The sequence below is a fragment of the Thunnus maccoyii genome, chromosome 23, assembly GCF_910596095.1.
Source record: "Thunnus maccoyii chromosome 23, fThuMac1.1, whole genome shotgun sequence".
Classification (NCBI taxonomy): Eukaryota; Metazoa; Chordata; class Actinopteri; order Scombriformes; family Scombridae; genus Thunnus; species Thunnus maccoyii.
The window spans coordinates 21,780,819-21,806,936 of record NC_056555.1 but is presented as its reverse complement, the minus strand read 5'-3'; the positions used below and the strand labels follow the sequence as shown (position 1 = coordinate 21,806,936).

General features: G+C 37.7%; 1 protein-coding gene across 1 annotated transcript; it reads right to left on the bottom strand.

The window, feature by feature from the left end:
* Positions 1-2,943: 2,943 nt before the first annotated feature.
* Positions 2,944-25,162, bottom strand: c23h12orf56 (chromosome 23 C12orf56 homolog). Its single transcript, XM_042403344.1, has 14 exons — positions 24,714-25,162; positions 20,161-20,356; positions 19,909-19,924; positions 15,779-15,986; positions 14,470-14,625; positions 13,268-13,356; positions 12,261-12,405; positions 10,581-10,675; positions 9,346-9,435; positions 9,157-9,244; positions 8,750-8,824; positions 5,103-5,180; positions 4,011-4,192; positions 2,944-3,826 (listed from the first exon to the last, which is right to left on the bottom strand). Exons 1-14 carry the CDS (start codon positions 24,963-24,965, stop codon positions 3,715-3,717), a joined length of 1,782 nt encoding a protein of 593 aa, XP_042259278.1. The 5' UTR covers positions 24,966-25,162; the 3' UTR covers positions 2,944-3,714.
* Positions 25,163-26,118: the final 956 nt, after the last annotated feature.

Here is a 26,118-nt window from a genome sequence, read left to right as displayed (position 1 = left end):
GGAGACTCTGAGGTCAGTAGAGAGTTGGAGTCAGTCCATGCTGGTTTCAGCAGTATTGTATTAAACACAGTTAGTATCAAAGCAAAGATCCAGTATTTCCTGGTGAACCTCCAACCTTCTCAGTGGCTGTTTTCCTAACTGAAGCTGTGAGAGGAGAATGGTGACAGGCTTCAGGATTGGACAGAAAGACAGAGAGTGAGAGAATAGTCAGCCAGTCAGATCAGCCAGAAGCTTGTTGTGACCATGTGTTTGAGTTGATGTGAAGATGACTGTTGTTGTTGTGTTCATGTCTGCAGTAAATAAAGCGTGATTATAGCTGACAGCCTTACAAGATGTATAGAGACATACCATCAAATCTGATCTGAAAGTGTTTGTTCTCTCATTTCAACACTAAAGAATTTATCAGTTCATCTTTGTCAGAGCTCTAAGATCAGTCTGACTGAAGCCTGCAAGTCACTGGCTCTGATTTCACAGACCCATCATTACATTTAGTAACCATGTGGTCTTTATACAGACCAGATCCTCTGCTGAAGTCCAGAAATCACAGCAGGTGTTTAGCTTAGAGTTCTGACTGATTGTCACGTGATGATTTAACAGTAGGAGAGATTTTCAAATCCCACAGAAACTCTGTAGCTTTTAAAATTTTATAACAGTTCACATGTATCAACAGTAAATCCATCAGTAAACTGATGACTGAATGTCTCTGTTTCTGCAATAATTATGTATTCATGACTCTCAGCAGTTTATTTCCTCTGTGTACTTCAGTGAAATCTGCGGAGTAAACAGACTTGATATCAAAAGTCTCTGCAGGTCTGTGAGTTTGGAGCTCAGTGTGTTCACTCCAACACTTTAAGAGAGAGAAAGGAGGCTGGCCAAGCTGCACAGCTGTTCCACTTGGGATCTGAACAGGACTTAAGTCCTTGCTAGTCTTTATACCGGATGTGCTGCATCACTGACTGACAGTTGATGAAATGAGTCTCTCTAAACACTGATTTATGACCTCTGTTGTTTCTTCTTCTCTTATCAGCTGGTGATGATCTCTGTAAGAGTGTGAGTAAGCATCCAGGAGTGTGTGTTGAGAGAGGATCAGCTATTTCCTGATGATCCATTTTGACCAGAGTCTGGATCTGAATTTTGTCATCTTCACTTACAGGAATAGAAAAAATGTCACCTTGCTGTTTTGAATACAAAATAGGTCATTTGTGTGATTTCTCATAAATGTAGAAGTCCCGCACTCCAGCCTTAAGTGATCATAAAGTAATTTTTTGCACTCATAAGATATTAAATCACAGATAAATAGAGTAACAGATTTATAATGAAATCTGCAATGACATTGTTACTTTAGCGTTATTTTTTCTTAAAATTGTGGTGATGTGTTTTTAGAGTTCAGGATTGTGTCGTTTAGTTTTTGTTTGTTTTGTGCCTCTTTGTGTTTTCTTTGTCTTTCAACAACTCGGAATCATGTTAGAAATAAGTGTTTTCACGTTATCCTTCGGATTTTGTTTTTTTTATTCTGTGTCTGCTAATCCATAAATAAAATCAATCTATCAATTAACCTGATAAGGTTGAGTTGTTTTGATTTAGCAAATGCTCAATTTGGATGTAACTTTAGGTGTTAACCTAATACAAGCCTGCCAACATTCATGAAGAGGCTTTTTTGGGGGTGGGGGGGGGGTTAGTCCACTCGTTACTGTAAGTGCAACAAAACCTTTGCAAGTAGAAAAGCAGTATTTTAAACTGCTTTGCCTGCGGTGTCCCATCCACCACCAGTATATTTTACACAACCATCACAACAAAATCTGTCTGTATGTAGCCTAACTGTTAACCTGAGTTTGCCAAGTATCTTAAAATTTGGCACATTTGGCCATTACTGGCTGAGACAAACCAGCCCCTCCTCTCTCTATACCAGTGGTACCCTCAGGCAGTGAATCACATCAGCAGCAGAGGACAGGATAAAAGACTGCCTGCATATTTACCGGGAACACAAGGGGAGAAAGGGTTAAAAATAGGGAGATTCCTGCATAAACGGGAGTGTTGGCAGGAATGCTAATATTTACTAGTGTACTTGTGATTCCAAATTCCGCTTATATAATGTTACTGACATTCGCTCTGGGACTACTTGTTTAAAGTAACTAATGTTACCATTTTGCCAACAATTACATTAGTTGAGGTCCTCGGCTAAAGTGCGAACTTAACAATAACCATAATGATGTTTGATGAAGAGCTGCAGATGACCAGCACACCTCCAACAGGTAAACTACTTATTTTACTTTGCTGTGCTGTGTGATGGAGTAATGGCTCTGTGTGACTTCCCCCAAAACAATGGAAAAATGCCATAATCTTGGCAGAGCGGAGCAGTGAACTCGCACTGCGCGTGGAGCAGGTGACTTTATACAGGAATCCATCATGAGCTGACATCAGCTCAGGCTGAAAGTAGAAAAAAAAAAAACATTGAAAGCCGAGCATTCAGAGCAGTCTGAAGCCAGTGCTTTTTGCTCACAGGAATTACCTCTACATATGTTTACCTGATTATTTGACACGTCACTTCATTAAAAGCATGAAATGTATCTTCTCCACTGTCCAACTCATCTCTAGCTGAACCTCCTGTTGACATATGTGTGTGTGTGTGTATATATATATATATATATATATATATATATATATATATATATATATATATATATATATATATATATATATATATATATATATATATATATATATGCCATCAGCAATTTAAAACAAATGATAAATTAAATAAATAAAGCCACAATTTGCAGCTTTTTTTTTTCTATAACTTCGCACTGAGTGGTGGGAAATGAATTTGGGAAATAAGGTCAGATTATTTCTGGCCCTCAAAATTCATCCATCTCAATGTCAAAATCTTTGCATGTTTAATCCTCAAAAATTGGTGTCATTGTTTAGTCTGATCTCAGCTGCAAATAATATAAAAAGTGTTTATTCTCACAACTGTATAACTGCAATTTATCCCAAATTGCTCTTGGTTAAAACAACCATGCATTTACTCCAAATTGTGTCTTTCAATGTTTAGACAAGTAAAAATTCACCTTCACTTTATCTAGAGTGCACAGGACTCTCAGCAGGTTAATATATAAACATCAGACACACAACTACATGTAAACAACAAAATACACACAAACAGAATATGAACAACACGGTTCATATTACAGGAATAAGGGTTCAGACATTAACAATGTTAAAGAGGGACCATACCACACAGACAAAAGATGGATTTAAAGCTACATTTAAAGAAACCTTTGAAGGAAACTACTGAAAATATTCATACCTGCCATATTTGTGGTATATTGTGCTTTTGTTAATTATAGGTTTAACTTGAACAAATCTACAGTAATCAGAATATTAACTGTACAAATCTGTCAGCATATTAGCAATAGCTGGTTATTAGGTTGAACAACTGTAGTGTTTTCTAATTTCAAGAATGACACCTGACAGACTTCCAACATAGTCACAAGTTCCCCAATTTTAACTGTTTTACATTATATGGATAAGCATTACCTGATCATAGACTGTCAGTAAATGATAATATAGAAACATTCTCAGCTCACAGAATGCTGAGTAAAGAACAAGGCCACACAAAATCACTCAGACCCTTGTAAAGGCACACTGTCACAGTCCTTCTTTCAGTATGGATAAAAATATCCAAGATATAAGTGCACATATGTTTGCGTGCGATCATCTGTGCAGGATAAGATTCAGGATCTGTTCCACCCGTCGTAGAGTTGGTTGGCTGATTGGGTAGTGAGCCGGCAGCTTCTCCTCAGCACACGACAGCTTCACAAAGTACCTGGAGGGAACAAACGTTGATCCTTCAGCCCAAACACACAATTAATCTTCAAGTTTATGGTTCCTGTTAACTGATACAGTTCTTTGAAGGCTTTGCTAGACTTTGTTTTTATTCTCAATTCAGTGATTTACTGACTAACAAACCGTCATTATCACCGCCCTGAATCTTAAGCAGCAGCTCAAACCTGAACTCCTCTCTGAAGTGGGCTCGGAGGTGCTGTCCCAGCTGGCTGTTGTACTGCAGGCAGGCCAGCAGGAGGCGACAGCGCTGGAACAGCAGAACAGACTGAACGGGACTCAGAACTGACTCCTGTGGGTCTGACAAAACCTGCACCACCTGCTGGGCCTGGTAACCAATGAAGGACAACTGCAGAGAGAAAAGGAGACCAGTTACAGTTCCTACCAACTCTAAAGTATTGCATTTCACAGTTAACATACTGCTCTTTTAGTATAAGTTTGCCCTTAAGTACAGTTCATCTCTATGGTGAAGTGAAACAGAAAGGATGTCAAATCTCACATTTTTTTCTGCCCTGATCTGAGTTTAATATTTAATATTTGATATCTGCCAAGTCTGATATGATTCTTATATTATTTTTGTAATTGCATTTTTTTTTTATCAACTTTTACAATATATTCAAAACATAATGGCACAAGACCACATGTTTTACAGTAAAAATGATTAAAAAATCAAATAAAAAAATAAAAAAATAGAACAAAACAAAACTTAGAAAATTAGACCAAACTTCATAGAACTTCCCTTGGTAAATATTAGTCCAATATTAGAAATTGCAAAGAGGCAAAGTCTCTCATCAATTTTAACCATTCAGCAAAATCAAGCTCTGTTGATTCTTATATATTCTTTCTTTTTCTCAGTCAAAAGTGTTTGTGCAGCAAAAACCATAAGACCAAAAGTCGCCAAAATTGGCAGGTGGGTTTCAAATTACACCCACTAGTCAGGCACTTAAAATGACACTAATTGACCTCAAGGTGGTAACAATCAAGTTTACTCAAAAACGGCTTGGCCTGTAGAAAAAATTCTTTCATCATTTTAATCTCTCAAGTCATCTGCATCTGGTCTTCTGCTCTAAAAATGTAAAATTTTGATTTCTTGCAATCTGCTTGGACCCTGATCATTAATGCTTGTGGCTATATTTCTTTATGGAAAAAAAAATGAAAAAAGAAAAAGCCCCCGATCCATTGAAATATGTCTGGATCGACTGTTATACCGACTCTCGGGATATCTCCACTAATCAGAGTGGCAGTGATGAAAAGTTTACCAGGTGAGGGTGAGGCTGCAGGACTCTGAGGATCCAGCCAACAGACAGGAAGTTGTCAGCAGAGGAGCACCTGCTGGCCTGAAACACACAACAGTTTCAATTAATCAAATATCTTGATTCCCCCGCTGTTGCAAACAGACTTAACAAGCGTGTTCACAGGAAGTAACAAAGCCTTCCTGAGAGTCCACTTGGGATTCAGACTTCACCATAGTTTTATAGCTGCAATGATTAATTGATTAATTGGTCGACTGACAGAAAATGAATCAGCAACTATTTTGATAATCGATTAATCATTTTGAGTAATTTTTTTTTAAGAAAAAAAATGTTGAAATTCTCTGATTTCAGCTTCTCAAATGCGAATATTTCCTGGTTTCTTTAGCTCTCTATGACAGTAAACTGAACATCTTTGGTTTGTGGACAAAACATTAACATTTGAGGTTACATCTTGTGCTATTTCCACAATTTCCTGACATTTTTAGATCAATTGAAAAGGAAGTGACCATGTAAAAGAAAGGAATACTCCTAACACTACAATCATCATCATTATTTTTGATGTACGAGTTTGATATTTTACTCTTACAGAATATCCATAGGTCAAAAAAATGTGGATTTGATCGTTGCACACAGGCAAAGGCTGGTTTTCATCCAAAACGGCACCACCTGAGCAACTCGGAGCTGATCAAAGTAAAGTGAAAGTTTTAATGTACACATCAACCATTATCTACATACGTGCCAACTGTCTTAATAACCACTCATGCTGTGTCTGAAATCGCATACTTCTGCACTTACACTTAACATTTTGAGTGCATAAGTGTGTTCACACTAAGTATGTAAAAATGCAGTGCACTGTGAGTACCCGGATGGTGCACTCAAAACGGTCAAAAAGTTGAGTGTGGAACTATGGACACTTCTCGCCCTCAATGGTCGCCATCTTGGCTACATAACGGAAGGGGAAGGACCACTTTTCAAACTAGAAATGGCGGCCGAGTACACGTAACTACGGTGAGCATCGCCACATTATACAAATGTTAGTTATACATGTGTTTTAGCACTAAGCACCACTATACTGTTGTCGGATATAAGCCATCAGTATGTTTTTAGGTTTTTGGGGTTAATTTAGCAGTCTGTAATGATTTGGTAGCGCAAACAATAATGCGAATGCTAACACTAGCTAATGCTAATTTGCGATCGTCATTTCCGGTAAGTGCACAACGACTATGTTTGATTTGAGACAACACTACCCTGTCAAAAGTTGCGCACTAGCCAGTAATATATAGTGTACACCAGTGGCGGCTGGTGACTCAAATAATTGAGGACAGGAGGAAAACTAACATGGAATCTTACAACAAACTGCATCAAACTATATCATTGTCCCACCTGATGAAATCGGAGAGGTGGGGGGCAATTTTATATGCCAATAAAACAATTTGCTTGAGTGGTGAAAAGGTTGCTTCTTTAAAGACATTTAGCATATACATAATGTCTCTAAACTAAGAAGTGCTCATTTTAGCCATGGTGTGGATCAAATGTGTCATTTTACCAACAAAGTGAAATTCAAATTTATAGTACTGTTCTACTGTGACAACAAATGTATGTTCTCATCAAAAACAGACAACATATCACATGATTTACACGTGTTTCCTATATATTTTCTTAGTATACAGAAATATATAAACTAGCACAAAGCTTATAATGTGATACAGGTTCAGGTTCGTATCGTATCACGGATTTGAGTCACGGATCAGATCATTATTAGGATCAGCAAAAAAAAAGGGGGGCGACAAATAAAACTTTGTTTTCTATTTATCTGTAACACACTTACAGCCAGAAACAGCAAGGAACTTTTTCCCATGGTCTTAAATGAAAACAACATTTAAGATGTTCAATGTTTAAATAAAATAAAATAAAATATATAAAATATTCAATGCTCAGTTATTGCAATATGAGGCATGAAACCTTCCTCTTTTTAACAGTGAATGAAACAGCCTCACAAACATTCACCGCTAACACGAGTTAGCAGCTAGATGCTAATTAGCTGCTCAGCTGTAGCACATTAAACAGCAGGTAAACATAACTCAAATGTCACATCGGACCCGTTAGATGCTGGTTTGATCGTTGCTCTTCAAAATCCCTGTTAGCGACACGCTGTCTGTCCATGACTTGTACTTACAGCAGTTTGTTTACTTTGTATTAAATGAGACATTAAATTTTGCAATTAATCCACAGTTCATATACCTGCCAAACCGTGGAGGGCGATCCATACAGATCACGGATCAACTACAATCTGTTACACCACTAGTTAACACTAGTTATTCTAGTTACTTTAAGCTTATTACTCAATATACGGCTCAGCTTAAAAACAAACTAAAGAAACTGTCAGAAGCAAGCAGCCAGACCTCCTGCACTCATTCACAAATCACACAACATCAACAGGTGACTGAACAACCACTCAATTAAAAACGAATGAATGAGTGAGTCCAGACAGCTCACTGTAACTTCAACAAGCAAACTAACCTTACCCACAGCACATTATATGATCTCTGCTGCATTCTTGTTAAGGAGATAAAAAACACAAAAAAGCCACACAGAGACATTTAACCATCAGAGATGAAATTAGCAACCAAAGAGACACCGAGAGAGAAGCTGTATCTGACTCACGTTATCTGACATCTTCTTCTTTCTTTCATGGAGATGAAGTATTCATGTCATAACGTCCATTTGTGACTGTTGGTCATCTTGTATGTTAGTTAACAGAACTTTGTGGCTGCTGGTTAACCAGTCTGATATCATTAGCAACAATGTCAAACAAGCTAACTCTCCTGGTTGTTTCACTGGTTGCTTCTCTCTCCAGCCTCCACTGCAGCATCCTGCTGCTGCTGCACTGCACAATCCAGATAATTTCTCCCATTACCTTAACAACAGTCCTTAACAGTCCTTCCATGGATGTATAAAGAGTCCTTCAGGCTGCTACAACAAGCCAGCTGTTGCACTGGCTAACGCAAGGAGCTATCCACTGCTGCTACTCTGCCTTACTGTGGAGAAAATTGAAGATGAAATCTGGAAACTATCATTGGACCAACTCGAAGTCAATATTGCATTCTGGTTGTTGATTGGTAAGGGAGGACAGCCTCCCTTGGAGCGTCATTTAACGTGTCATGGCCAATCACAGATTAGCATGAAAAAAAATGAAATACATTGAGTCCAATGTAAGAGATCCCGCCCTGCGGAGGACAGCAGGCACCCGTCCTCCTCTGTCCCCCACTCCACCTCCACCAATTGCACCCCCCCGCCTCTATGGACCAGCCTCCACTGGTGTACACTGTGTACTACATGATGAAAGTGTACTAATAGAAGTATGTGATTTGAGACACAGCTTCAGAAACAGGGTGAGGAACCTGCATTTATAGGTAACCATAACAACGACCAAGATCTTTATCCCCTTGCAACCGAATGCGATGATTGTGAACACGTGTAGGTACGTATGACCGAAGTCTGTGAGGACACAGTCTGAAGGGTGACCATGTGGATTCAGTCACAAATTCTCAGAAGAGTTAGGCTGGTGATTAACCCAATAACATGTTTATTAAGACTCACATGGCTTTAGATTTTTACTATTTTTGTTTTTTTTCCCCCTCATCATGACTCACCTCGTAGCCTAAAAGCAGCAGCTCAAAGAGCAGAGAGCAGGCGGCATCCAGATACTCAGATAGTAAGGCCTGAAGCTGACAGAAAAAATAATGGAAAAAACAGATTAATGTGAGTAGAGAGTAGAGCTGCAACAATTAGTTGATCAAAAGAAAATCAAATAATTGTTTAAGTCATTTTTCAAGCACAAATGCCAAATATTTGATGGTTCCAGGTTCCTAAATATGATAATTTGCTTTTCTTGGTTTTACATGATAGTAAATTGAATATTTTGGGGTTTGGGGCTGTTTATCAACAAATTCAATGATGTCACCTTATGCGCTACAATATGGTGATGGACGTTTTTTACATTGTTCTTATATTTTATAGACGAAGCAAAAAAAATAACCAGCAGAGTAATCGATATTACCTCACAGTCAATTGGAGATCCTTGGTTCTGTGTCTGAATCTCTGGATTACATATCAAGGCAAGCAGCATACTGGAGGCCAGGGCACCTCTGCAGGGAGAGAAAAAAACCCATTAACTTTTAATACAACTGGAACAAGATTTATCGATTCAAGTTACAAAGGATAAAATGTTCAGGAGGGGATGTTTTACTTTTTGGCAGAGAGCAGGTTGAGTCTGGCTGGCTCGACCTCCGTCTCTCTGAACATGACGGCGAGCGTCTGGACGATCAGCGTGCTCAGTCTGAACAGAAACAACAGATTGGTGTTTAAGGGGAAAGAGCCTTTATCCAGAACTTTCTTTAACTCTCTCTCTCATTGATCACTCATTTTAAATATCGATATAGCTGTTGACATACCACAGATGTTGTCATTAACCTTTGAGCACTTTCAGCTTTTATTTTCAGGGAGGTGCTATAGACAAGGCTTTAATCCTAAAACAGGTAGGATACTGAATGCATACCTACCTTAGTTTTAAAATCTCTAAAAAAAAAAAATTTTTAAAAAAAGACTATTTCAGACTTGCTTTTTTATTGATCTCACTATTAGTTTTATTATCTTTCGTTGTATTTGATCATTTTATCATTATATTTTATCCATTGTTCGCTTTCTACTGTCTTTTTAAATTTTATGTAAAGCACTTTGTAACTTGTTCTGAATAGTTCTATATAAATAAATGGTATTATTATTATTATTATTATTATTATTATTATTACCCTAAAATTTCACAAAAAACCTAGCCCTCCTCATTATACTGAATTTATGTATTTAAATGATGTTTGTTGATGTGATGTCCCTGTCAAGTATCCTGTTTTGTATTGTTTTTTAACGCTATGTGATGAAACAAAAGAAAATGTTCCCCAATGTGGACAATAAAGATCCTCACTAACATTTATTTATTTAATTTTGGTTTCATAACTTTGTTTGTTCCACTCCTTACCAGATGTTGGCTGCTGCGCAGTTTTGTTGTTTGACAAATAAAAAAATTTTTAAAAAAAGAGGGCAAAGGAGGAGAAATTTTGTTGTGTTATGTTGTCCAAGTGTTTCACTGTGGGCAGAGGTCTCTGGTCACCTAAATGAACCCGAGAACCCAGTGTGGTCGTTTTCACCCAAGAACAGTGTTTCAGAAACACACGCTCCTTTAGTTCTGTTGACAGCATGATGGAGGATTGACAGACCGATAAAACATGATCACACTCCTAAAACCGTCCTTCTTACACAGTGATAAGTGTGTTGTGTAAAAACTAAGCAGCTTACAACTTTAATGAGTGATTTCCTGGATTGTATAAAAGGACACTTTCTCTCTCTCACCCTTACTCTCTCACACACACACACACACACACACACACACACACACACACACACACACACACACTCTCTGAAGCTTACAGTAGTTGATCAGCTGTGTAGACTCCACTGAGGCTCTGACAGCCGTGCAGAGATTCCTCCAGAGTCTGAACCAGGAAGACACAAACCTCACTGGACTGAAACACACAAAACAACAGAGCAAATCTTCACCCGGCTGCAACCATATAAAACATTTCTCAAGTCTATTCTGGCATGTGAGCGTGTCTTTGTGAAGATCAGGGCGGAGATATTTTGTTTTGTTCTCACTTTTTTTTTTTTTAAAAAAAGGACTGATTGACGGTTACAGTTTGATTTAAAAGGTTAAGCTTTAGATCCACCTTGTAATAACAAAAGTACATTTAGTCAAGTACGACAATGACATGCGACAAGAAGGTCCTCTTCTTCTACTCTCCTACAACTCCACTACATTTATGTGACAGATAGAAGACATTTAAACAGGGTTTAAAAGAGTAAAAATAAAATAGAAGATAAAAAATAAGTAATTGTGTTTATAAAATGTCAGAAAATTACGGAAGATGAGAACGGCCATGCTTGCAGTTATTTTCCAAAATCACAAGTTAATTATTTCCTAATCTCAAGATAACAAAGCTTGTTTTCTCGTGATAACGGGTTAATTTATCTCGTTATCTTGAGAAAACAAACACTACAACAGATTCAGCTTCATGGGGTTAAAGTACCGTAAAAGTACACAAGTATCATCCTCTACGGCTGTTTGTTCTCTTGAGATAACGAGATAAATTAACCCGTTATCACGAGAAAACAAGCTTTGTTATCTTGAGATAACGGCATTAAAAAAAAAGGAAAATTGCAAGCACGGCTGTTCTCTGCTTCCGTAGAAAATAGTGAAAAATTGCCATTAAAATTTACCAGCATCAAATGTGATGTCTTCAAATGTTATGTTTCACAAAGAAAAGTATCAAATCATCACATTTTAAAGGGGCTGAAACCTGCAAATGTTTGGTATTTTTGCTTTAAAAAAAGAAAATGACAAAAACAATGAATCGATTATCAAAACAGTTACAGATTCATTTTCCGTCAATCCGCTAATCAATAATCAACTAATTGTTGCAGCTCTAATTCAGATAAGAAAAACAGGTCAAGGTGATCAAGCACAAATATGAAGAAGTGCAGAGAATCATTATTTTCCTTATCAATTAATCTGACTGTTATTTTCTTGATTAATCGATTAGTTTATAAAATTAGTCTATAAAATGTCAAGAAATGGTGAAAAATGTTTCCAAAAGCCCAAAATGACATCTTCAAATGTCCTGTTTTCTCTGACCAACAGTCCAAAACCCAAAAATATTCAGTCTACATCACAAAAGACTAATAAAAACAGGAAATATTCACATTTGAGAAGCTGAAACGAGAGAATTTTGTCTTTTTTTCCTAAAAAAAAAAAAAAAGTTGTGATTCAAATGACTCATTTTCTGCCAATCAACTAATCAATTCATCTACTAATTATTACAGCTTGACAGAAGTGTCTCAGGTTTACTGTCAGTATACCAGGAGAGTCTTGTGTCTTTAGTGCTTCTACTTCCAAAACTAATGAGTTGATGAGTTTTTGGCTTGAACAGGGTTCGCCAGGCAGAGGTAAAGGTTAGGTCAGGCATGTAGTGATGATGGGTAGGGGTTAGGGGCGGGGAAGGTATGATGTCAGGAGGGTCCACAGAGGTACAAATGTGTTTTTAAACATCTCACCCTCCAGAAGACTCTGCGTAGCGCGATGTTGCGGTGAGCAGCAGTTCTCAGCTCCTGCAGCAGCAGATAGAGACTCTCCATACTGATGCCGTCCTCCAGGAGCTCAGAGCTCAGCTGACCAAACAGGTGAGCCGTCCGCTCCCAGCTGCTCATAAACACACAAACACACAGAGTTGTGTTTCTATCACTTCAGAGGACATTACATAAGGCTCTTTTATACAAAGATCATGCATTATATCCATAAAGAAGATCCAGCATTTGCTTTTTTACACTGAACCAAAAAAAACTGTCACACAACAAATTAGCTTCCTGTCAGCTTCCTGTCCCGCAGTGCCAACTGTCCCTTTTACAAAAACATCAATCTGACTCTGTGACTACCTCCGTAGCCGCCTTATTGGCAGAGCTAATAAGCCAACTCTGCCCCCCAACTCCGTGTCTGTACCTTTTATACAGAACGGCAAGCAATAAAAGCGCAGCATCCCTGCCTTGAACAGGCTGTGTAAACGGGACTATTGACTCACATTCATCTCCTGGAGACTTACTTTAACTTTACCTAAACCTTAAACCAAGTCTTCACCCTAACATTTGATGATTATCTTAATGAAATGATGCTTTTTTTGTCCCCAAAAATGGCAGCAAGTCCCCACAACGTGTGTAAATATGTGTAAATAATGATAATCTTTATTTAAGGGGCACTTTTCAGAGTTACAAAATGCTTCACACAAGGCAGAAAATTAAACTTGACAAATTATAGAAAATTTTTATTGATTATAAAAAGAGCAGAAAATCCAGTTTCGGTAAGATTGATCTCATCTCATCAACATGAATCATGTTCTTATGGATGAATAAACTGAACCTTTGATCTCAAAATAGCAGAATGAGAGGAAGGGCTTTAAAAGTCATCAGTAAGATCTTAAATCACACACCCCCACTGGGTCATTAATTATGATGCTGCCTCTGTTCCAGTACAGTTCCAGTACTGTTCTGTGTTACAGTAGTTTTGTTACCTGATGGCAGGAAGTTGCTTTCCAGGAGACGAGTCAGACAAAGCGCTGCACCTCCTTCTGTAAAGCGGGTCTAACAGCAAAGTGGACCTCTGAACACACACACACACACACACACACACACACACACACACACACACACACACACACACTCTTAACATCCTAATATGATAAAACAGGACAGCTGAGCATCTATTCTTAAACAAACTATAGGAGATGCATATTGTTTTCCATCATTAAGGCAGGTCATAAACTACTTTTATCTGTCAAAAAATCCATAAAAAGACCAAAATTAACAATAAGTTGATCCAAAGCCTGTTATACCTTATTCCTCTGTTTCTGTTTCTCCGTTGTTGTCCAAAAACTAGTAAAAACATGTCAATGAGTCACATCGCGTCACTGTTACGGTTACTTCATCACCATGAACACACACACTGTAGTTTATTTTGACTTAATCCCAAACACACCGTCCTGCTGCTAGAAATACTCACTAGAGCACCAAATGTAGATTAATCCGCAGCTGAAAATAGTCCCCAATAAATGCACTATTTATACTTGTTTTAGTAACATATGTTAAAAACTACAGTGACCAGCTGTTTTAGGAAATTACTGAGCCTTTTTTAAAAATGAAACTATATATTTGTGCTGTTTTTTAATCCTGCAATAAATCATTTTTGAGGGGGGCAGCAGAAACAAGTAATGAGCACAACAATGACATATCATTACCATTTAAGTTGATTATTATCACTCATGTGGAGTCGTGTTTCTGTCCACCTGGTGCATATAAGTCCAATATTCACTCTCTTTTAGCTCTGTTTTTGCTCTCTACCAACTCCTGAAGGAAATATCTGACTCTTTAGCTGCTAAATGCTCCACTATGTTCACCAGCTAGTCTACAGCTAACTGTGTCTGTCTGCCGTTTGGTGCTGAGCAGGTAGTGTACAGTGGCTTTTTACATCTTTTTCTCTGAAAACAGCTGCCTGCTGCAACCAAAAACTACACTATGAGAGCCCTGAGAGTGAACCAAAACAGTAAAGATGCAGCCAGACAGATAAACAATGAGCTGAAACTCACTATAAAGCTCCATAAAGCCGAGAGGAGCTGCAGAGTCTCTGATAATTCTCTGTAGGTTCAGAATCTCAGTATAAAATCACAAAAAAAACCAAGCCAACTTATTCTTCATGTGTGTCTCCATCATCACTCACAATAATGTAACTGTTCCATGAGCTCTGCAGGTGGAAGTAAAGTCTGGACGTCTGTGATACGGCGTAAAGATGCAGCTCGGCCTCCTTCTCCTCTCTGCTGTCCACACAGTCTCTTCTCAACAGACGAGAGAGAACTGAACCGATCCTCCTCGGTACCTGGAACATCACATCAACACATAAACACACACACACAGGCTTTCATCTTCAGTGCCATTTTGTTCAATGGCAACAAATGATTTGAACCAAAATGTACAAAAGAGCTTTCAGGATGTGTAACACAGTCTCTGAAAGGAAGAACAATACTTTTTTTGGCACTAAACTTTAGGAATACAAACATATTTTAACACTGTTTTTTTCCATTTAAGAAAATGTGCAAGTTTGTCTTAAAACAACAGTCAGGAGCCCAAATGAACAGTGAAGCATGTTTTTCTTGCTGTAATCATTCCTCCTGTTCATACTGACCATTAGAAGATAAATATCTTTCAACATTACAGTCTTTTTAGTGCCAAAGTTCCTCTTTTTGTTACTATACTTCCACCGCAGCTCAACAGGGAAACACAAAGAGGGAATTTGATGCTAAAAAGACTGTAAATGTGTTAGATATCCACTTGATATGACTAACTCAGACTGCTGAAGCCTCATAGAAGCTTCACATCAACTTTTAAATGCATTTTGCACAAAACGACAGGAGGAAAACCTCTTTCACTGCTCATACGTCCTTTAAATAAAGAACTTTGCCTAAATAAAAAATAGGCTTAAGTTTGAAAATTTTGATGAGGAAATGATTGATTAAAGAATATGTTTACAAGCCTAAGACAGTGAGGAAGTATTTGATGCTAACTTTTTCTTCTTGTTCCTTCAGTTGGATGTTTGAGTTTGTTTTCACATTCACCTGCTGAAAGTGGAAAGTTTCTCTGTGCTCACCTCAAATCTGAGTTTAAGTCGTGTACCTACAAGCAGGATTTGTGACATCACAACTAGTTTGGAGCCAATCGAGGGTCAGTAAACAACTTAAACAAGTGTGATGTGGAAACTTGAAACCTCCAGTACACAAACACTGAGAATGGACTTCACAGTGAAGGAGGAGACGTCTTGTGTCCAGCAAGAAAACTTTAGACTTTACATCTTGTGTTCAGCAGTTAAAGAATATTTTTTCATGTCCTAAAATATGTCCAGAGGGGATCTTTAATGAAAAACAGTCTTTTGGGCTTTATAAATATCATACTTAAGTCTGATGTGTTTGCTGGTAATTTAGATCTCACTTTAAACAGTGTTGATGTCAGTTAACAACCTGTCCATCCATGTGTACCTGGCCAGGCTCAGTCTTCCAGTCCAGTCTATGATCCGAGGGTGACAGAGGAGAGGTGGGGGAGCTGGCGGGGGAGTAGAGGGAGGGAGGTGTGGAGGGAGGCTGGGTGGGAGGGTGCGGGACCTTCAGGAGACCCAGAGTTTCGGAGTTCGGACAGGAGGCGGAACGTGTGGGCTTTGATACGTGAACCTCCTCTGTGACCTCTTCGCTGTAAAACAGGGAGAGGTGCAAGAGGGTAAAGAATAGGAAGGAGATGGATAAGACAAAACTTTCTTTTGTCATCAAATTACTTATTAATTCATCCAACAGTTGTGTTATCTGGTGTGTACCGAGCACAAAGCCTCACGTAGACTTCTAGTGTTGCTGACAGTGAACCTGCAGGCTGCTCAGTCATTTGAACATAATGATTCAACAACTGTAAACTGCTTTCATGTCCCCAAAGATCATCCATTACTAGTTTGAATGTGTGTGTACGTGTCTTTAATGATGTCCCAGCGGTGAGCCAGATAAGCATGAGATGCTTTCCGCTGTTTACATCACACATACACATCAGTTTTACGGCGTTGTGGCCTTTGTTGTAACCAGGCAACAATTCAGTGTTCAGTGACAGTAAATCTGTTCCTCTCGTCTCTTCACAGCCCACAAACTGTTTCCTGATTGACAACACGGAGGAATTAAAGGAAGAATATAATCCCCACTAGACATGACAGTGCTTACAGAAGCACAACCCACTCTGCAGTACTAAAGAACTATGTATGAAGTCTAATGGTGCTTCTGTTTGGTTCCATTTCTTAAATAAATAAATACTTTTGGTTGTTGATGCTTCTTTAACCCCTTCCTATTTCCACCTATTTAATCCTTAATAACATCTCTTGTAAACATCATGGTACTGTTGTTATTGGTATTAAATTGAAGACGACACTTGTACCATTATATTTTCCAGCATAAATTACTGAATCTATTCATCTCCATGAAAATTTTAGGACACTGAATAAACATTTAAATTTTTTACTACTAAAATGACCTACTAAAATTGACAGAAAACGATTGACAGAAAATTAATCAGCGATTTAGATAATCAAATAATCATTTTTAGTCATTTTTTTTTTAAAAAATGCCAAACATTTGTTGGTTGCAGCTTCTCAAAACGGGAAGATTTGAAGCATTTCTGTGTGATAATAAACCAAAAGTGACTGTTGATCACACAAAACAAGACGTCACCAGGGGCTCTAAGAAATTATAATATTCATGCATTTTCAACAATTTTCTGACATTTTATGGACAAAACAATAAATCAGCAGATTCATCAATAATGAAATAGTTGCAGCTCTAATGGAAGACTTGGGGATGATGCGATGGCCATTTTCAAACATTTTGCAGACCCAACAATCAACCAATAAATTGAGAAAAATAATCAACTTAATTGAAAATGAAAACTATTGTAAGTTGCAGCTGTAAATATATAATATATTCTGTGTTTTAAGTCCATTTTTGTAATAAACAAATACATTTGGATCTCAGTCTAAAGACACAAACATGTAGAAGTTTGGTTTTGGATCACAGTACTTCTTTAAATTCCTCAGAGTTCACTGATAATAAACAGCAGGTAAACTGAGGTGAAACTTGTCTCTCTTTATTAAATAAGTCATGAGCTACTTGAGACACTGAAGAGGACGTTTATACAGTCTGGCAGAGTGAGGCCGCTTTCACTTAATGCATCATTTAGTTGTTTCCCAACTGAAAACAGAAGATGAGAAGATGAGAACCTTTCTCCTCACACACACACACACATAAAATGCTGGTATGTACATTTGTAAGCTCCTAAAGTTTAACCCTCAACCATCTTTCTCCTTCCCTCTTGTAGCCGTATGACAACAACAGCTGTAAAGGTTTTATAGACGAGAGTTTGTCTGTCTCCGTGACTCCCAGACAGAAACTCTGCAGCACATTTTTGACAAACAGGAAAGGAAAAAAAAAAAAAAAAAAAAGTCAGACACATAAAGATCCACCATGAAGGGCAACTGAAAGTCTAAAGTGTCAAAAAAACATCCTTTAGTTCTTAATAAAAACAGAGATTGATGGAATAATTTAGCATTTATTTCAAAATAGAGTTCAAGCAAGCAAGAATTCAGTCTTTAGATTGGACTCGTGAAACTTTTGACCTGTTGGTGGCGCTACAGGAAAAGTCGAAGGATCGGCAACGTTGTTAGGATTTAAAAACTGTTACACTTTTCGTAATTTATTTTTAATAAAAGTGCTTTGTGACAGGTGCGTTGGTGGAGTAGCCACATACTCAATAAAGATACTTTAACATATATACACGTTTCAGTCAACGACCTTCTTCAGGTATAATAAATAATAAAAGAAAAAATGAAAATAAAAAAGTAAAAAATAAAAAGGGTTGATGTCTGTTACCATTGTCAATAAACAAATTGATCCATCTATAGAGGATCTGGGTCAATGGGTAGTTAGTAGTGAAGATGGTGGTAATCATACACTCACCGAGCACTTTATTAGGAACAGCTCTTCCATAAATTCTACTTTTATGAAGTTTAAAAAAGGGACAAAATATTAGGGACACTTTTCAATATAATGCACTCCAGCACACCACCGATCCAAGATGAAAAAAAGAGATTTGATTGGGGGGGTTTTTTGGCCATAAAATATGATAAAACTACAGATATTCAACTTACAGCAGCAGCTGATAAAGTTGAACACTGGAGCTAATTTGGACTTTATAGTTCAAAAGTAAAACTGGAGCTTGAAGAGTTAAAGCCTTTTGTCATGTAGGAGCATCACCTACAGAAACTTCACTGCTCGACAGTAATCATTGGTTTTTCCCAAAATGTTCTTCTCTGTATTTTGTTTCAGTTGTGCTTTGGAGCAACAAAGAAGTGATAGCATGACACAGAGGTCGTGTATTTAGCTATGTTGTCTTAAATCACATACTTCTGTACTTACACTTAACAGTTTGAGTGCATAAGTGCGTTCACACTGAGAAGTATGGAAAAATGCACTGTGAGAACCCGGATGGTGCACTCAAAACGGTCAAAAAGTTGAGTGTGGAACTATGGACACTTCTCGCCCTCGATGGTCGCCATCTTGGCTACATAGCGGAAGGGGAGGGACCACTTTTCAAACTGGGAATGGCGGCCGGGTACGTTGTAACTATGGTGAACATCACCACATTATACGTATACGTATATGTGTTTTTAGCACTAAGAACCACTATACTGTTGTCGGATATAAGCCATCAGTATGTTTTTTGGATTAATTTAGCAGTCTGTAATGATTTGGTAGCGATAACGATAATGCGAATGCTAACGCTAGCTAATGCTAATCTGTGATCGCCATTTCCGGTAAGTGCACAACGGCTGCGTTTGATTTGAGACAACACTATCCTGTCAAAATTTGCGCGCTACGTCAGTAAGTACATAGTGTACACAGTGTACTACATGAAAGTGTACTAACAGAAGTATGTGATTTGAGACACAGCTAGAGTGTTTGGAATAGGGCTGGAACTAACAATGATTTTCATTATCGATAATTCGGTCGATTAGTTGTTTAGTCTACAAAATGACAGAAAATGGTAAAACATGTTGATCAAGCCTCAAATGTCTTGTTTTGTCCCGAACAACAGTCAACAACCCAAAGATATTCAGTTTACTGTCATAGAGGACTAAAGAAACCAATAATACTCACATTTGAGAAGCTGGAATCAGAGAATTTGGACATTTTCTTCTTAAAAAAATGACTCCAAAGGATTAATCAATTATCAAAATAGTTGGTAAATAATGTAATAGTTGACAACTAATCAGTTATCATCAGTAGAGACAGTGGCTGCAGCTGTAGTTTGAAAAGTTTCTATATGAACATTTTGACCCACCTTCATCCACAAAAGGAGCAAGATACAAACTTTTCAGAGCATTTTTTGGCGGAGTGTTCCTTTAAGAAGGTTAAAAAGTGAAAGCAACCACAGCAAGTCTCAGCTTCCATACATGGATATCATCTGACAAACCAGAGACCTGTGTGTGTGTGTGTGTGTGTGTGTGTGTGTGTGTGTGTGTGTGTGTGTGTGTGTGTGTGTGTGTGTGTGTGTGTGTGTGTGTGTGTGTGTGTGTGATGCTCACCTGAGTGCAGGGTATCCTGTGGGGAAGATAAAGTTACAGTTAAAGATATCAAAGGAAAGAAACAAACAAATAAAGGACACACAAGCTTCAGTGCTGCAGATTTTCACTAAAAATAATCCAAGTAGGGGCTTTTTTTTATTACTGTCACATCTGATACTTCAACTAACTACTTCTAACTTCAACTGTTTTCTTACATTTCAACTGACAGTTTAACTGCTTTTTCGTGCTCATTGGACGACATTTGGTCTTTACCTTCTGAAGTGTGTGTTATTGTTGGGTAGTGGCTGTTCCTGCGAGACTGTGGAGATACAGGAGGAAGTCCCGCCCTCCCGTCTCTCCTCAGCCAATCACGGCCCTTCGCGGCAGGCTTTTCAGTGACGTAGGTGATTCGTATGTGCTGGCAGCGTTCCCTGTCCTTCCCGCTGAGGAAATCTGGGAGGTCATTGACCTGTACAGATGAAACAGAGAGAAAAGATCTGGAGTCTGAACAGTTTTCACTCCAGTTTCATTGAGTTTGAAGATACGAGATCTGTTTTTTAAATGTCACTCTTTTTTTGCATCAACCTATACAGAATATGCAAGTACAGGATAGTACACTATTAGTGCTAAAGCAATTCATTAAAGCAGCTATAATCAATATTTTTAATGTATGCAATGACGACGTGTGAGAGGTTGTCGCTCATAGCGAATTATCACTCTGCAGCTCCTCTCGGCTTTACGGAGCTTTATATTGAGTTTCAGCTCATTGTTTCTGTCCGGCTGCAACTTTTACTGTTTTGGTTCACTCTCAGCGCTCTCATAGGGTCGTTTTCAGAGAAAAAAGCTCTAAAAAGCCACTGTACACTACCTGCTCAGCACCAAACGGCAAACAGACACAGTTAGCTGTAGACTAGCTGGTGAACATAGTGGAGCATTTAGCAGCTAAAGAGCCAGATATTTCCCTCAGGAGTCGGTAGAGAGCAAGAACAGAGCTTAAAGAGAATGAATATTGGACTTACATTCACCAGGTGGACAGAAACACGACTCCAAATGAATGATAATGTTGCTCCGTAACTGCTGCTGTTTGCTAACAAGTTCGACATATCAACTTAGAAGCTGACGATATGTCAGAGTTGTGTTCTCTACTTGTTTTCTGCTGAAAGCTTGTGGACAAAACATCAGTTAATGCAGGTTTAAATAAATAAATTGATGTATGTTTTAAAAATGTATCATATATTTATCAGTTTCCTCTCTTATGTATTTTTCTATTTATTTCAACATTTGTTTTCTTTCTCCTACGTGATAATTGATAATGAGATAATAAACAGATTTTTAAAATAGTAATTAGCTGTAACATAGTATAATGATTTAAAAAAAAAAACATTACAGGCAAAAATTTTAACTCTTTCCTTCATTTTGAGTATCTGCCAGAAGTGGATAACTCTAGAGGTGTTAGAGGAGGAGCAGAGCTGCAACGATTAGTTGATTAATCGATTAGTTGTCAGCTATTAAATTAATCACCGATTATTTTAATGATCGATTCATCATTTGGAGTCATTCTTTAAGAAACAAATGTCCAAATTCCCTGGTTCCAGCTTCTCAAATGTGAATATTCTCTGGTTTCTTCCTCTCTATGACAGTAAATTAAATATCTTTGGGTTGTGGAGTGTTGACATTTGAGGACATCATCTTGGGTTTTGGGAAAGAGTGATCATCACTTTTTACCATAACAACTAATCAATTAATTGAGAAAGTAATTGACAGATTAATCAATAATGAAAATAATCAATAGTTGCAGCCCTGATGAGGTTTTAGTGCAATTTTAATTAAGAGTTTTTCCACCCTGACAAGAAGAAAATCCGAGGGGAAGTCCTGATCCTCGTCTCTATATAAAAACGTAACACCTGCTGAAGCCACAGTTCAACACAGGCAGTAATCTGACAGTTTAAATGCAGGCAGGATTAACTCTGTTAGGAGGAAGTTAAACTTTTGACCCCTGACTTAAGTGACATAACATGAGGCTAGATGGTAATTAGAGGCTTATGCTGCCACTCACACACTCAGCTTCACTTTCAGATACTGCATGTTATGCAGGGTTAAATATTACGTAGTATTAAGCCATTTTAAGCCACTGGTAGTCTAGACTGGGTGATTCATTTGAAGTATAACCTAAAAATAGTGGTTTACTGAGGAGTTAATTAAAGGTTAAAGGTTTTTATTTGTCTTAATTTGCAGAGATATGCCAACGGATTCCTTGTTCCTCGTCCACTTTTAACCTTATAGGTCTGCAGGAGTCGTTTCTGTTGAGTAGGGCTGCAACTAACAATTACTACCTATTATTTTTCTCTTTTTTAGTTCATAAAATGTCAGAAAATGGTGACAATTATCTGTTAAAGTTTCTCCACAACCCATGTAAATGTTTTCAAATGTCTTGTTTTGTCTGACTAAAAGTCCAAAACCCAAATATATTCAGTTTAACATCATGTTCGACAAAGAAAAGCATCAAATCATCACATTTGAGAAACTCAAACTAGCTTATTTTTGCTTTTTAAAAAAATGACTAAAACGATTAATCAATTATCAAAATTGCTGCAGATTAATTGCTTAAAATCAACTACTTGTTTAGCTTTTCTGACATTCGACATTGACATCAGGAATAGGTATTTTAAAGTCACATCACCTGAACAGCTGGAAGATATTTAGACTTTTAGGTTTTTAAACAGGCAAAATAAAAACAATAAAAATAAGAATTACTGAAAGGAAGGTCAGCTCATCAAACTAATATAAAAGATAATAATCACACCAATGTGAAGAACAATGATATGCCGACTTTAAGGATCATTAAAATGTCCTGCAGGTAGTGCTAAAAAACACAATCGATGAACTTAAGTTCTTTGAGAAATTCACAATGTAGCACAAAGAAGTCGTAATATGTAACACATCAAGCTAGTTAAGCTGTAAAACCGAACATGTTCCTGCACATGCTCAGTAGCGTCTGCCTCGCACAGAAATACCCTCCGGAGACTGAAAACATGATCGCTGTTATTAATCTTTGGAGCCGTTTCTAAATGAACAAACGTGACCGAACTCTTCATAATGAAGGAACATGTCACCCAGCGCAGCGGCGTGGCTCACGGACGTATTTTTAATAGTTTTTAGACAACAACCGAGGTCTACGGCACAGAGGAATAAGATATATCAGGCTTTGGATACACACAATACTTGTTGAGCTCCAAACATGAGATTTGTTGACAATAAGAAAAATGTAGAAAATCACCAGACATGTCCCTTTAAAAAGTGAGAATAAAGCAGAGGAATGTCGCCTTTATCAATATCAAAGTAGGCAACTGAACTCCGGCTCACTGTGGGTCAGTTTCTTTATTTAAGTGAGTTCAGTAAAGAACAATATCAACTGAAACGATAAGAACATTTAATTATCTGATGCTACTAAGAGATCATTTTTACACGTGTAATTTTGAACCTGTAAGTGATTGATCTGTAATCTAAAGAGTTTAACACGATCAAACAGCAGGAGACTGTTAGTACGTAAGCAGACGGCGTTACGTACAGCTAATTTAATTTGCTTCAGTCACACTTAGAGCTTCAAAAACATTAATCTAAGAATTATGTTCTCGATTACTTGTTTTAGTCTACAAAATGTCAGAAAAAATATATATATCTGCTAAATTAAGAGGCTGGAAGTAGAGAAGGTTTGCCATTTGTGCTTGAAAAATGTCTTGAACGATAATTAGTTAGATAATCAATTAGTAGTTGATCAACAGAATATTAATCAGCTACTATTTTGATAACTGATTCATCTTATAAATCTACAACAAAATGCCTGAAGGTCAATTACTGACATTGGAAAATTCAGCTTTTACAAAAAAATTCTCGGAATAAAGATCCACTTACTATCTCCATGACAACTGAGAAAAAAACTCTCTGCTGAGGAAGCCCATGAGATGTGGTTGAAAGCTCTGGAAACATCAAATAAGCAGACCTTGTGCTGAGAATGTTTTGGCATAAAAGCTATTTGAAAACATCACCTTGGGATCTGGGAAACTGTGACAGACGTTTTTCACTATTTTTTGACACTTCTAATGATTAATCAATTATTCAAGAAACTAATCATTAGTTGCAACCTTATTGATTATTTTTCTGGCAATCAACTTATAAGTTGACATCAATAAATTGTCTGTTTACCCCAAAAGTTTCCACAAAACTTAAAAATATCCAGTTCACCACTGAATTAGACAAAGAACATTTTTTAAGCAGCCATTTTTGCTTGAAAAATTAGTTAAACGATTAATCAATTGTCAAACCAGTTGCCGATAATTAGTCAATTATTCAATTGGTTGACAGAAAATTAATTCATCAGTTATTTTGAGAGCCGATTGATCTTATATGTTTGTTTGTTTTTCAAATATAAAGCCAAAAGGTCAGTTTTTGACGTTGGAAAATGCAGTTTGACAAAAAAAAAATCCTCAGCATAAAGATCCACTTACTATCTCCATGACAACTGAGCTACTCTCCCTGCTGAGGAAGACCATGAGAAGCAGCTGAAAGCTCTGGAAACAAGTGGAGCTTGTGCTGAGAATATTTTGTCAAGAAAAAATTTGAAAACGTCAACTTGAGCGGACATTTTTCACTTTTTTTTTTAATTTATTTTTTTTTACATTTTATGGATTTTATGATTCATCGATTAGTTGCAGCCCTAAAGATTATTTTCCTATCAATCGACTTATTGATTAATCGATTAGATTGTTTTATCTCTACAGTGCTCAATTAAGCAGTTTTAACTGTAAACTGACAAAGTAGAAACTCACCAGCTCGATGTCACGCACGCGCCTGAAGGTAACGGCCGTGGTGAGCGTGCGCGGCGGGTACTCGGCCAGGTACACGCGCTCGTCGCTCAGCACCACGTGCATGTACACCTTGTTGACGGTCTCCGAGATCACCACGCACGGTTCGTAGGCTCGGATCCGCTCGTACACCGTCCGCTCCGTGTTCCGCTTCAGGAAGGAGTCCAGCCTGATGTTCCTGCGGAAGAGGAGCGCACCGGAGCCGGTCCGAGCCATGACGGTACCGGCCGGGGCACTGACGTTAACTTCCACTTCTGCACGAGGAGGCGGGTGATCCCCTGTCGCTTTCCATCAGCTGAGTTTAAACTTCAGATGGGGAAAAGCCACCGGGCAGGTGACGGTGCTCGTGGAGTCCCGTCAGCGCAAACAGCTCCCTGATTGGTCCGCGCAGAGGGACGCTGCTGATTGGCCAGAAGATAAAGGCTTATTTCATCATTTATAGGCAGCTCTGTGGTTGAGCAGGTGTCTTAGTGGTTTATTTAATGGATTGACATAGTTATATACTTGATTTCGAACATTTCTGTGTCTAATTTTGGCTTTTGCGCACAGTTGTCAACTGTTAAATTAATTGACAACTATTCTGATAATTGATTAATCATTCAGAGTATTTTTTTTAAAGAAAAAAAAGTCTAAATTCTCTGGTTCCAGCTCCCTAAATGTGAATATTTTCAGGTTTCTTAAGTCTTCTATGATGAACATGGTTATATACTTGATTTTGAACGTTTCGGTGCCTAATATGAGCTTTTCTGCACACATGCTCAGTCTGATTCAGTTAGAAAATCATTACCTAGAGTTTGTAACACTAAAAACATCCACTGTACTAGAGCTGCAACAATTAGTTGCTTAATTGATTAGTTGTCAACAACAAAAATTAATCACCAACTATTTTGATAAGAGATTAATCATTTGGAGTCATTTTTAAGAAAAAAATGTCCAAATTCTCTGATTCCAGCTTCTCAAATGTGAATATTTTCTGGTTTCTTCAGTCTTCTGTGACAGAAAACCGAATATCTTTGGGTTGTGGACTGTTGGTCGAGATAAAAAAAGACATTTGAGGACGTTGCCTTGGTGTTTGGGAAACACAGATCAACATTTTTTACAATTTCCTGATTTTATAGACCAAATGACTGATCAATGAATCAAGAAAATAATAGACAGATTAATTGATAATGTAAGTAGTCATTAGATGCAGCCCTACACTTTACCTACAAATTAAACATAATAAAAATAATATAATGATACTTTTTTTTTAATACAGCGCTTTTAAAGGCATTCAAAGATGCTCTACATAGGTAAACAAATTGGCAAAAAGAAGTGACAAACAACAGCAGCAGAGCAGCAGGAAAGACAAGACACACTGTTAAAAGTA

What these genes read in the sequence shown, in the direction of transcription:
- c23h12orf56 (XM_042403344.1), bottom strand. Translation starts at nt 24,965, where the DNA reads ATGGCTCGGACCGGCTCCGGTGCGCTCCTCTTCCGCAGGAACATCAGG. An exon ending in GGAAGACTGAGCCTGGCCAG is followed by an intron (nt 14,626 to 15,778) that starts GTACACATGGAT and finishes GTGATGTTCCAG; the next exon opens with GTACCGAGGAGGATCGGTTC. An exon ending in GATCTCCAATTGACTGTGAG is followed by an intron (nt 8,825 to 9,156) that starts GTAATATCGATT and finishes TTTTTCTGTCAG; the next exon opens with CTTCAGGCCTTACTATCTGA.